This window comes from Eumetopias jubatus, unplaced genomic scaffold (assembly GCF_037043125.1).
Source record: "Eumetopias jubatus isolate StellerSeaLion01/CBP00866 unplaced genomic scaffold, mEumJub1_p1.0 scaffold_8, whole genome shotgun sequence".
NCBI lineage: Eukaryota > Metazoa > Chordata > Mammalia > Carnivora > Otariidae > Eumetopias > Eumetopias jubatus.
This window is the reverse complement of record NW_028274814.1, coordinates 54,778,406-54,791,996: the sequence shown is the minus strand read 5'-3', so window position 1 is coordinate 54,791,996 and position 13,591 is coordinate 54,778,406. Positions and strand designations below refer to the sequence as shown.

The 13,591-nt window shown below is 35.2% G+C and overlaps 1 protein-coding gene across 1 annotated transcript in view; it reads right to left on the bottom strand.

Moving 5' to 3' along the window:
- PIK3C2G (phosphatidylinositol-4-phosphate 3-kinase catalytic subunit type 2 gamma) overlaps window positions 1-13,591 on the bottom strand; it is a 344,412-nt gene that overhangs the window by 79,924 nt on the left and 250,897 nt on the right. The window contains 1 exon segment of the mRNA XM_088025563.1: window positions 11,235-11,344. Within this exon segment, the coding sequence (XP_087881689.1) occupies window positions 11,235-11,344 (110 nt within the window).

The following is a 13,591-nucleotide window of genomic DNA, read 5'->3' as shown; positions in this document are numbered from 1 at the left end:
AATAAAATTTTCTAAGAGGAATGGATGTTGAACATAATTAAATACGACTTTCTGGGTTGGCATTTATCAAAGTTTTCATGCAATGCCTTCTTTAGACTAATTTGTCATGTCCTCAGTGTTAACAATGTAGTTCAATAATGTTTAATAATTTTCTCCTCAATTTTAGAAAGCTTCAAACCCATTTATCTTGTTCTGGTATTAGACTCTTTAAGTAAATTCCAAAATTTTCCATTATTATACATCAATCTAGGCCAAAATTTGTTAAATAAGTTAAAATATGACTCTGATCATTATTCATTTCCACATTGTTCATGTTCTTAAAGATATTCTTTGACTTTATGAATTTATGGGTATATTGTATAATATAAAACATTCATTTCTTTTCTCATTCATAGTTTAAAGAATGGAGATAATAATAGTAGTATGAGTACAATGCTAATCATGATTTATGGAGACCCAACCATTCATTTATTCATTCAACAAATATTTGCTGAACATATTTCATGTATTGTGGTGGAAACTCTAGGGTGACAGCATGTACTCTCTTCTCATGAAAATCTGCTATGAACCATATGTCCTAAGTTCTGATGTACTCACCTTCACAAAATCTCAACTACATCCATGCCTTACCCCTACATTGTCCAAACAGTTAAAATCTAAGAAGACTTGAGATGAAGGATGAACTTTTATGATAAGCCTATAGTTTTAGAGTAGACTTTCATCTAAATCCATCTCTTATCTCATAGGTGACAGATTTAACAGGTCAGATAGAATAGTGCTTTTTAATATGACCCAATCTGGTACTGGGGACCTGAGAGTAGTAGGTTACAGGCCTCTGCAAGGATCTGATTTATGTAGGTGGTAGCCCTATGATTTATTTTGTTTAATGGCAGCATCAGCAGGATTATACTTGGGAGTATCCTCATATTACAGGTTCAAAGCCCCAGCTGGAAGGACCCAGTTCTTAAATTTCTTAGGAGAAACCTCCAGATCATCCTGATAAACACTTTTAACTCTCTGCCAGGCACTGTTCTATGTGCTGGGACATAGAGGTAGAGAAAAATCAGATTTCTGCCTTCAGGGAGTCTATATTCTTTGGCAAGCACTGCATTGAATGCCTTATGTTAATCTTTTCATCCTTATAAGAAAATAGTAAAATTGTTTTAGCAGTTGATTAAAAAAAAAAGACCAAGAAAGGTTAAATGAATACCAAAGGTGACATTATTTAGAAGGTAGTAATGAAAATTTCAACTCATATTTATCTGATTCCCGTCTTTGCTCTCATTGTGGATTATTTATAATAAACAGTCTTTCAACTTTGTCTTTAAGATTAGCCAATTAAATAGATTTAGCATGCAATTCTTACGTGGAATAAAGGCACTAAAATAATGATCCTTTAATTTTTACATAAAAACAACCCTTAGAAAAACATTTAACGGTATTTTTTATAGCCAGGGAACATAGTCCAAAGGGTTATACAATAACCATAAAATCTTAAGCCTTATGTCCTATCTTAAACTGTACAAAGTCTATACTGCTTTATAATATATTCACCTTTTCATATGACATAAATATTTTAAATTGCTTATCATTAGAAACAACTGCTACGAACATGTTTCCTAGCTATGTGTGTGTGTGTGAATGAGCAATTGAGTTTATCAGTCTCAGAAAACTGGGTTGAATCCAGGAGGTCTGATCTTCCACATCAGGTTCAACATTCAGAGAACGGTAGGTTTTTTTTTCTCAGATTAAATATTATAATATTTTTTGAACTCGCATTTATACAATATGTGACCGTAAGGGGCAAATGTTTTTCACTGCTTTGTGAGCCACATCAGAACAACCACCAAGGAGAGGTGTCTATAATGCTGTGGAATGCCAGTTGAGCAAAGTTTCTGAGGCAACAGGATGGAAATTTCAAGAATATATTCCTATTGCTGAAGTTATTTATATCATTTTGTGGTTTGATGGAATACCTGTTTTACTAGCCAGTCTCTTTAATAGTCTCAGGGAAATATTTTCAAAAGACTTTATCTGTGAAGGAATTTGTTTAAGAACATTCTTATTTTACCATTGACTCTGTAATTTTATCATATATAAATAGAAGAGTTTCAAGTGACTCATACTCCCCATGAACAAATTTCTTCATCTAACCTCCAAACTTCATTTTCGTTGCGTTGATTTTGGCGTGTGTGATAAGTACACTGCTTTTTTTTTCTTTTTATATTGGAGTTACTGATTGAATGTCCAGGTTTATGAGTCATTCTTAACGATTCAGAGGGAACAATGACTTAATACAACTCTGTCACAATTTCTTTTATTCCATGAAGAAAAATCATAGTTCAATGTTGAATTTGTAATCTCTAAATATCTTCCCAAAACTTTCTCATATTTAGCCTGTAAAGTGCTCTATCAAGATAATTCCTACTTTGTTACAAGTTTATACTGGAACAATAAGTATTCAAACTCACATTTTTTAAACAAAAAACCAATACCATTCTGAAATGAATTCAGTAAATAATCATTGCTGATGCATCCTTGGTATACAATAAAACAAGTTCCTCTCTATGCATTTTTATTTTTAAAAATTCAAGATTGTCTGACATGAAAAATAGATGACTGGCTACACATGTATGTACACATGTATGAACACAAAAATTTAAGCTTCATGTTCTAACTTTTAAATAAAATTGATATTATGAAAGAATATCTCATGGTAATCCTTGTGGTTTTGATGGCCTGGCACCCTAATTTGAGATACATGGTTATAAGCATTTAGATATTTTCTTGTTAAACATTGAGATATTTGGATATTTCCTTACCATATTCTTTCACCTAACCTGAAGACACTAAGTTAAAAAAATCTATATTTATCTGTTATCAGAGCATTAAGAGTCCCACATGTAAGATTTTTCACCATGTGAAAAATTACCATGTGATTTTGCTTAAGGTGCTGTGAAGAGCATCTATTATGCAAGAAATCAATTTTGCTCTATACTGAACTCACTTATTAGTTCTGCCCATGATCTCAAGAAAGTCAATTAGCTACCAGGAGACTCAGTTGTTTCATCTATAAAACATAGGTGATGACTAAACCATGACGTTCCCCCAAGACTGTTGACAGAATTGAATTAGGTAACATATGAAAAGTAATTGGAAATAGAATAATATTATGCAAATATTATTTCAGAAAGCTTACTACTAAATAAGTAAAGAAAGGAATATATATGAGCCCCAAAGGTAGAAACTACATAGAGGGATACAAAAGAAAACAAATGTGCAGATTTATGGTTTTTTGGAAAATGACTTGTGGTAAACTCTTGAAATTCTACAAAAAATAAATTAGATAATGGTTAAAACAAGGGCCAGGTTTATCTTTCTTTCTTTTCTTCTTTTTTTTTTCCTTTTCTCTTGCTTCCTTGTTTAAAACTTAGCTTACAAAAAACAAAAACAAAACAAAACAAAAAACCACACAAAAAACTTTGCTGTGTTCCAAGTTAAAGTTTGAAGTCTTCACAATTTACTTACAAAGTTAGTCAACCTTATGTAAATGTCATCACAGGCACCTAACTCTGCATACAAACAAGAATTCTAGGCTCCATGGTCCTGACTATCAATAAGTAATTCTTACACTTTCTTAGGGAAGATACTTAAAAAAACCAACCAAATCAGAGCAAATGGAAGAAAGGGACTAGAAAAAGGTTGATGGATTGGTCTTATTATGTATAAGTATTATTCCAGTGAAATGATATTCCAGGTTTCTATTCCCACTGACCCCCCCAGGCCAGCTTATTTTATTGATGGTATTAAAATGAAATCTTACACAAAGCAGGAAAATAAATCTTAACATGCAATAATATAGAAAAATCCATAGTGATAAATGGTGCTATAATAAAGGTAATAAAAATCTTTAAAATGTGAAAAAAATATATTTAAAAATAGTAAATAACTTCAGTCTGGTTGTGTGTAACTCACAGGGTCAGGAATGCTGGTGAGAGTAGGCTGATGCAGGTAGGTGTGGGGGGGTGATCGGCTGTTGTGAAACAGCGCCATCTGGACTATTCATCTTTTGTTAATAATAACTTCTGGCACTCTTGGTGGGTACATTGAACTTTCCAAATGCTCTTAACCTTTAGACTGATAGTCTCCCAAAGAGTTAAAATATCTTTTTTTTTAAAAGCTAATAGCTAAGGTGTACCATGACTTGATATTTAGAGAAACTGGGCAAATTCTCAATGTAGCATATATAATTCAAAAACAGAAACTCTCCTACTGCAGAAATTTAGAACAACAGCTAAGCTATCAAACATTGTAATGAGTGTGACTGGGTCACGCAACTTAGGAAATACAGTATTGTAAAAGGTATTATACCTGCAGTTAAAAAAGTAATTTATAAAGTCAATTTAGTTCAGATTGTTTTTATAATTCATTTTTTTTTAATTGGGAGACTTTCACAATGAAAGGGGAACTTCCACCTGTTTGAATTTGCATTTCTCTTTGAAATTTGCTTTCCTAATTTAGAGAAAGTTGGACACCATGATTGTTAATTCCTCCAGGTTCTATTGTTTTGTTTGTTTGTTTTTCTGGTGAGTATTTGTTTCTGTGGGTATAATGGTTAATCTAAGGCAAAGGAAAATTTTGACCCATATTTGTGGAATTACAACAATCTATGAGATAAACAATTTGCCAAGTATTTAAAAAGCATCAAGAAAATTTAATGATAAAAAAATCCAGGGATCTGCATCCCTGTCCCATATTTTCTTTCTCAATTTTGAAGAGAAACACAAAAGGCCACTGAACTGTGTTTTGAGACATTTGAGCACAAAGAGTCTCGTCTCACCCTGTAGCCATGAAAAATAACTAAGGAGGAGTAACAGAAACACTGGGAGTTTCTGGCATTATGTCTGCACACTGTAGGTGGCTCACAGACTCTGGCTCTGTTAGGGGGAGTCCAGGGGCACTCTTTCTGGATGTCATTGACATTTCCAGTGGTTTTATAGTTGTACTTGGGACAGTCATCATGCCTGCTCTGCAGTTGAGTGGCCCCTTATAACTAAGATCGTTCTCTCTAAAGCTCAAAGTTCAGAGAGGAAACTCTAGTCTGCTCTTTGTCAAGGAGTGGCCCATGATAAGTGTAAGGATGGGCAACAGAATCCATGATGGCTTTGTGTGAAGGATCCTGTCCATTTGGGACAAAGGCAACTAGTTAAGTCAATTAGGCTGTTTCTCTCTGGAATTTAGACTAGAGAATACTGGTCAATGGGCAAAAAGGTAGATTAAACAGAGTAGAAGGTCTTTGTTTCCACTGGAAAATAGCCAGGTCCCATTGGTTTCTGGAATTTGTTAGGTTATAGTTTGAGTCCATATATACACTTTTCTCTAAGGGTATCAGATAAAATCTCTGGTTCTTGCTACCAAAATACCTCATGAATACACATTTTTTTTTTTTTTTTAAGTTTGGAGTTTTGTGTTTTGCTTCAAGCTGCCTTCAGTTTTAGCCTAAGGGAAAGAGATCTTATACTTGTTAAATCAAAGAATCTGTGTGGCAGGCCAAATGGAATATCTGGGAATACATGGAAAATTTCCTCTCACATTTTTGAGGCAGAAAATGAATGAAGTGAAAAGCATGATCTGTATGTGGGAGGGAGGTAAGCAGGGAAGTTTATACTTAATGATCCCAGTCTGGTCTGTGAAATAGTTATCTGTTTCTAATGACAGTTAATCCGAGGTTTGAAAGTGATTGAAAATTCTAAAATAACCCATTCGGACAACATTTTAATGGATCGCTGCCTTTGTTGCCTAGCAGTGAGCTCGGCAGAGATATTACATGAGAGTATCAATTTCAGGAACTGAGTCATGAGACTGTCTTGATTCTATTCAACAGCACTCAGCTGTAAGGTGAGTAGAAAAAAGTAAGGGAAGCAGAGAGAAGAGTTGGCAGTGCTGTGAAAAACCTTCGTGGCCAGTAAACCAATTTTATTCTCATTTTCCTCTAAATACCATTAATTATAATACAATTTTTAATGCCATGTAGAGTACAGCATCTTCTGAAACTCTTACGATCATCTCTTAACCCTGAATGTGAATACCCAAGAATAAGATAGGATCCTATATGGTTCATAAATTGAGTACTCTCTTGGAGAGGCAGGAAAAGTCATTTCTTTCTTTTAAGTCTCAAACAATGTCAAGAGGGCAGCCTCTTAATGCTAATACCTAGTCAAGACTAGGGTACTTAAGGTAGCCACACATGCTGTGTCTCAGAGGGCTTAGTCCTCATTCATGGCCCAGATCTGTGAGCTTGGTGGTGGTGGTGGTGGAGGGTGGATTTTCTTATCTTATTTTTATTTATATTTTAGTAGTAATACCAGAATAAACAGTGGCATAAAGCACTTTTAGCCCATCAGAACAAAGATAACAAGGACTTTAAATAAACAGGAGTGCTCATAAGTATATTAAAAGAGTTAATACTACTCATTGAAGTACCAGCACTAACGCTGAATCCATTACATAACTTCATTTCTCTTTTAGTAAATTATGTGCACTGATGTCTACACTTCAAGTACCTCCTTAAGTTTTGGAATCCATGTGATGTCAGAGAACACAGCTTAAGATAACAATATTATTTACATAGAAAAATGAGCAAGTGCACATATTTTTTAGCATTAATTTTAACCATGTGGATCATGTCATTTAAGGTTCCACTCTTGTTTTGAATTATTCAGTCTACTTTTATAAATTCACTCTATACATTAAGTATTGACAAAAGAAATATTCTATAATCAGTTGTAAAAATTATAAGTAACTTTTTAAAATGGTTAAGAATCACAGTCACAATTAATTGAGGTTTCTTGAATCTCCATAACAGGTTCTTCACAGTGCTGTGTGGTAGAAAAGATTCTCAACACTTGATCTACATTTGCTTACCAAAGAATTTAGAGAACAGGTGGAGAGGCAAACTCAAAACACATTAAATCATATCTAAAAATAAAAGTATGTGATTGAGATTATAGGATAAAATATATTACTGAGACAGGCTCTTGGAAGTTAAAGGGAGAGTGAGTCTATGCTCCCATGAGAGAAATCTCCTTTCTCTGAGCAGACAAGGGGAAAAATAGAGAAAGGTTCAAGACATCTGTTAAAGGGCCAAAACAGAAAAAGGAAAGAGGGTGACTATTTTGGAGTCACTAGGCAAATTATCCCATGGTGGTCCCCCAGGGCAACAATTATAGCAGATCTTAAACCAAACATCCAGAAGACACCTGGTGATGGCACAGAGATAATAGTACTGGGAAGGGACATCTGTCCTCCCTCAAGGCTTGGCATATTCAGGATATGAAGATTATTGCCTGAGAAAAGATCTACTTTGTTCAAACTGTAGCCAAACTGGGCTCTAAGGGACCTTGAGAAAACTATGGTCTGCATTATGAACCAGCCTATCCCAAGAGCCTGCATATGAGAGACATGGTTTTAAGCACACAGGGTGGAGTTTAAGACCCCCACTCTGGAGCATAACCCTTGGATACATATTGTGGTTCTGTCTACAGCTGGCTATATCCTTTGGCAAATTACTTAACCTCTCTGGGGTCTCAATGTCCTAATCTAAAAATGTACATTAAAATGATATAATCTCACAGACTTGTTATGATGATTAAACAAGTTACCACATGAAAAGCACTTAGAACAGGGCCTGACACATAAGAAGTACTATGTTAAATGTTAGCCATTGTTATATAATTTTTATAAACTTAATGTTTGATGTTTACATTGGATTTTCTGTTAAACTTTTAAATACATCTTAGGGGGAATAAAACTTGTTTCACATTCAGATATTTTTTAAAAGTAGAAAAATGGGACTATGTTCCCTGTTTTACTTGGGAGAAACTGGCATAACCAACCAGTATATTAAGGTGATATACTAGACAACATGTAATTTAGTAATAAATTAAGTATAGCAGGAAATAGTACATGTTCTGTAGAATTATAGAAGAAAAGACTAGTCACCACTAGAATAATCTGAGAGGGTTTCATGGATGAGGTGCGAATGGTCCAGCATCTCAAAGGATAAGTAGAACTGAAAGTTAGATCAGACTCCGCCCTCTATTCCAGTAATTTTATGATTCCTTGGAAGAATTTCTTTTTTTTTGTAAAGATTTTTTTATTTATTTGACAGAGAGAGACAGCGAGAGCAGGAACACAAGCAGGGGGAGTGGGAGCGGGAGAAGCAGGCTTCCCGCTGAGCAGGGAGCCCGATGTGGGACTCGATCCCAGGACCCTGGGATCATGACCTGAGCCGAAGGCAGACGCTTAACGACTGAGCCACCCAGGGGCCCTCCTTGGAAGAATTTCTGATGCGCTAAATAGACAAAAGAGGAATGAATGTATATTGAGAAATTTATCTACCCAGAAGAGGACTCATTGGGGAATAATGGAGGTGGGGTGGATAAACCTTGATAAAGACAATCAGATCATAAGGTCCTGAAAAGTAAGTGGTAGGAAAAGGCAAGTCAAAGACAATTATTGAACAGAGAAAGGATGTGCCCTCATTTAGTTGACTAGATGCCTTTTTTTTTTTAATTTTATTTATTTTTTATTTGACAGAGAGACACAGCGAGAGAGGGAACACAAACAGGGGGAGTGGGAGAGGGAAAAGCAGGCTTCCTGCCGAGCAGAGAGCCCGATGTGGGGCTCGATCCCAGTACCCTGGGACCATGACCTGAGCGGAAGGCAGATGCTTAACGACTGGGCCACCCAGGCGCCCCTTGACTAGATGCTTTTTAAGTCTCCAATGGAGAACAAGTTTTTTACCATAAAGTTGTAGAAAGAAGTTTAATTAACAGAACATACTATATAACATCTGAAAGTGAGAAAATTAGCCTGGCAGAGATATGCAGGCAAGATAATGAGGTCTAGCTCGCTGCCAGGAGATTAGTGGTTTCAGATCTACTTCCCATATTAGTTCACAATCTCTTGATAGGAAGGGGAGATAAGTCAACGTAGGCAAGCTCACCCATATCTAAGATTCTGCTTTTGACAGATATGGATGTGTCAGTTGAAGTCAGGAAATGTGGAGGGATGGAACTCTGGTGGACAAATAAAGCCTATCTGCATTTTCCTGTGGCCAGAGCCTGAAAGAGCTTTTCTTCATCGGATATATAGTTTTTTTCCTTTGCTTTAAATGGTAGTAGGGACTATTTATAAACTATCTAAACAATGACACATCAAACACAGGCTTTAACCTAATCACATGTTTCCAACCTCTACCTTTTCTGGACCTCTCCATGCTCCTCTTCTCTCTCCCTACCTGCTTCTGCTGACATATCAATCATTGTGCCTGTTGTGCAGTAGCTCACTTTAAAGAAAGGTGTCCCACACAGATCCTAATGGAATAGCCTGAGAGGGCTGTGTTTTGGTACCATGTGACCTTAGGATGGAGTTAACTGGACTAGGGTTGAGTAACTAGAGTGAAAGACTGCTTCCTGCTGATGGGATCCTAGAGCTGTCTTGAACTCCAAAGGACCTTCTAGGCTCTGGGACAGAAGACCTTCTGCTCTTTCTGAGGCAAGTTGTTAGCCTTTCCCTTGGATTTCTCACACAAATCCCCTGCCCCATTAGTTGAGGCAACTTGAGTGTTCATTATCCACAAAACCAGGGATCTGGAACACTTACGAAAATCTTCAAGCTAGTGGCTTTGGCCACAGATGATTGTCAACTAATATTTGTAGCTTTCTAAATGGACATAAACAAATGCTTCTTTCAGAGATAACTTTTACAATTAAAGGGCATCTTTTAAAAATTACTATGTTATGTTAATCACCATACATTACATCATTAATTTTTGATGTAGTGTTCCATGATTCATTGTTTGCGTATACACCCAGTGCTCCATGCAGAATGTTCCCTCTATTAAAGGGCATTTTTAAAGACTCAGAAAACCTACCAGACTCCACTAAAAAATCTCTAGTGGTAGAATTTCAGAAACAAATTAAGTAGCAAGAAGGTATATTTTTGGCAAGGGCTCTGCCCGGTGTTCCTTAATGATATATTGTTTCCAGTATTGAATGTCAAAAAACCCTAGACCAAGGACTTTTATGGTCCCTAATTGTAGCTCTGTTTCTTACTACTTCTTTAATTGTGGGCAAGACCTTTAATTCTTTGAATCTGTTTCCTTTTGCATATTTATTGTCAGAATAAAGTATAAGGGCACTTCCAGTTCTAGTCTTCTATAATTATGCCATATTGCTTCTACTCAACCACAATAGCAGCCTTTCAATTAGAGTTCACAAAACAAAGATTCTTTGCAAAAGTGAAATTCATCAAGTATGTAGGATGTCCCAATTAACTCTCATTAGTCCATTGTAATAGAGAGCCCTCACTATACATTCTGGATGGAGGGGAGAAAAAGTAATAATTGGCTGGAAAGATTTTGTAAATACTGTTTTCCTCAGAAGGACAAAGCATACATACATTAAAAAGAGTATAATCTGTACTTACAAATTTTTTGTTAAAAGTATCAAAACAATTAAAAAGTAGACTCAAAAAGAATTAATATTAAGAAGTTACAGGAAAAAGCACTGTTATTTCTCTACTTAAACTATTTACTATGATAATAATTATGGCTAACGTTTATTGAGCACCTAAAACTTGCTAGCAATTATGCTATCCATTCAAATATTGAAGTTCAAAGGAATCTTCTATTATAAAATGCACCACCCTTTTGACAATGATTTTGTGTCCAATTAATATTCACTGTATTCTGCCCAGACTCTTACTTTGATGTACATTAGTGTTTTCCCAGCCTTGCTTAGTAAAAAATAGATTAAAAATAAAAGATAGTGACCAAATATTCCAATATTTGTATTGCCTTAGAGATGAAAGTAGTAAGTCCATATCTCATCATAAATCTCTTTTTCTAAATTGTTTTCCTGGACACAGTTCAAGTAGAACAACCAATCTATTTATGTCAGCCTTGCTCTTTTTTGTGACCTCTTATTGAGCAATGTATTAGATGAAGAGGTTGGGTAGCAAACAATAGCATGCTACAGAAACACTGACTAAGGCCTTCTGCTAGACATTCACATTGCTCCCTTTCCATCCTCTGGGAAAGAAGACACAGGCTGGTTCTAGAAATGACAGCTTTATACCAATGATTGTTCACCCTGAAATGAACTCAAATGTGAAACATGTATCTGTACACATGAGTGTATGTACACTCATACATTCACAGCTAATCTTACTTGGTAAAATGACTTGTTGCTTCCAGGTCTGTGTCTTGTGGACGAAGATTATTATACACATATTTCAGGTCTTGGATTCCACCCAGCTCAGGCAATCCTGCATGTATCATCTTAGCAAAACAAACAGAACAAAAACAAAAGAACTCAGACTAAATGTAAATCAAATCTTACTTATTAAGTTTGGTTAAGCTTACTTGGTTAATTCTACAAATACATATAAACTTAAATTTACATAACAACACTTTTCAGTTTGTAAACATGAATGGATATAATTCATGTTTTTTTTACTTCCTGTGTTTACTAACAGAAGCAACAAACAATAGTAATAATAAGAAGAACCAATAAAGTTGTCAAAGTGCTTGCAGATTAATAATTTAATTTTATCTTCATCATAAGCCAGTGAAGTAAGCGTGATAGTATGATTATCCTCACCTTGTCTTTTTGTAGAAGAGGCATATTCAGCACTGGACAGTAGAATAATTAGGGTTCTAGTGTCAGAATCTCTGGACCTACTATTCAAAATTTGAATAATCATGAAAAAAGTTTCTTAAGTTCTTTGAATCTCCATTTTCTCTTTTAAAGTAGAGATAAGAATACCCAACAAGTTCTAGGGCAATCAAATGGTTAATGAGTAAGGAAAGGATTTATGCTTATAAATTGTTACACAAAATTATATTGCAATATCTATTTTAAAGAAGAAAAACTTAATCCCCCCAAAAGTGTAAGTGAAGTGTCCAGATCAAATGGTGTGGAAGCACAGAGTATAAAACATCCCTCTGGTTCTTAATCTTACATTCTTTCATGACTCTATGACTCATATTCTAAAAACACAATTTTCCCTAGTTAAGTGGTGATTCCATTTATTAAAGATTATTAAAGCAATGAAGTAAAGATAAAATTATACTAAGTCTCAGATATTTTTTTCTGCCAACCTTTGGAAATGTACTGTGTTTATACTATAATGTAGACTGAAGGGATAATACTCTTTTTAGTTATAGGCAAAAATAAAGAAAATATTTTTTGAGAAAAAGATCTTTCTGAAATAAATTTAAACTTTGAAAAAGAAGAAGGAGGAGGAGCATGAGGAGGAGGAGAAGAAGGAGGAGAATGTCAACATTACCTCTATGACTAAGATGATAAGTTATTTCCTGTTCTGGAATAAAGGCACTCTTACAGTAGTGGGAAGTTAAGAACAATGCTACTAATGCGAAAAATAAAGGATAAAGCAAGAATATGGTTAGGAAAGGTGGGTGAAGTTGTGATTGACTTGATGAAGTTCAAGCAAGAAAGAAATGGATTTGAAGCTGTTGTCCTTTCCCACTGTCCGCACTCAGGCAGAGGGAACAGCATACATAGATGTACTGAGGAAAGCAAGACATCTTTCATTAGTTCACAAAAAGAATTCCAGGAGAGCTTCTGGAACATAAGATATCCTGGGGATGGGTGACAAGAGATGGGGCTAAAGCGGTAAGTAGAGTAAGATCTTTTAGCAATATAAAAGTTTTGTACTTTATCCTAAAGGCGAGACAGCTCTTTTAGTGTTTTTAAATGGGCATGAAAACACTGAATTGTGTTTTAAGAAGATCATCGTTGTTATTTAGGGAACGTGGATTAAAGTGAAGCCAAATAAAAGACTAAACTAGGAGAATGTTTAGGAATAAAGAAAAAAGATAATTTATTGGATTTTAAAGATATGTAGAAAGTAGAGTTGGATAATTAATTGGATATATTTGGATGGCTGGGTGGAATCTAAAGCATATAGCTGTAAATATAGATTTGGGAGTCATTAACAGATAGTAATTAAAACCATGAAATGGATCAGGTAGTACTAGAAAGGTGTTAACTGCTTCTCCTCATGGATCATCAAAATACATGATATCTAAATTTGAGCAAATTCTCTTCTTCTATAAATTCCTTTTTCCTGTTTCACAGTGCCATTTAAACTGCCACCATTGTCCAGTTAACAAGAACTTCACATCTGATTCTTCTTCCTGACTCCCAATGTCAGTTACATTATTCTATAAAAACCATCTCAACGATCTCTTGTATTCTTTCCCCTTCCCACTGCAATTACTATCCTAGTTCAGCTCCTCATCTTCATTAGCTTAGATAACTTGAGTAGCCTTTTTCTAGTTCTTTAATCCCTCTCTCTCTAATTACATAACTTCTGTTTAAAATCCAAGCTAGATGATGGTACTCTCTTCATCAAAAGCAAAGAAACTTCTAGGTTCTCAGGTGTCTATATATCAAAGTCCAAAATCCTCATTCTGGTCACAAATGTCTTTTATAATCTAACTGTGATCTGTCACTTCATCTATTTCTATATAGGTCTTCCTTTGTACCACAGACTAGGTACA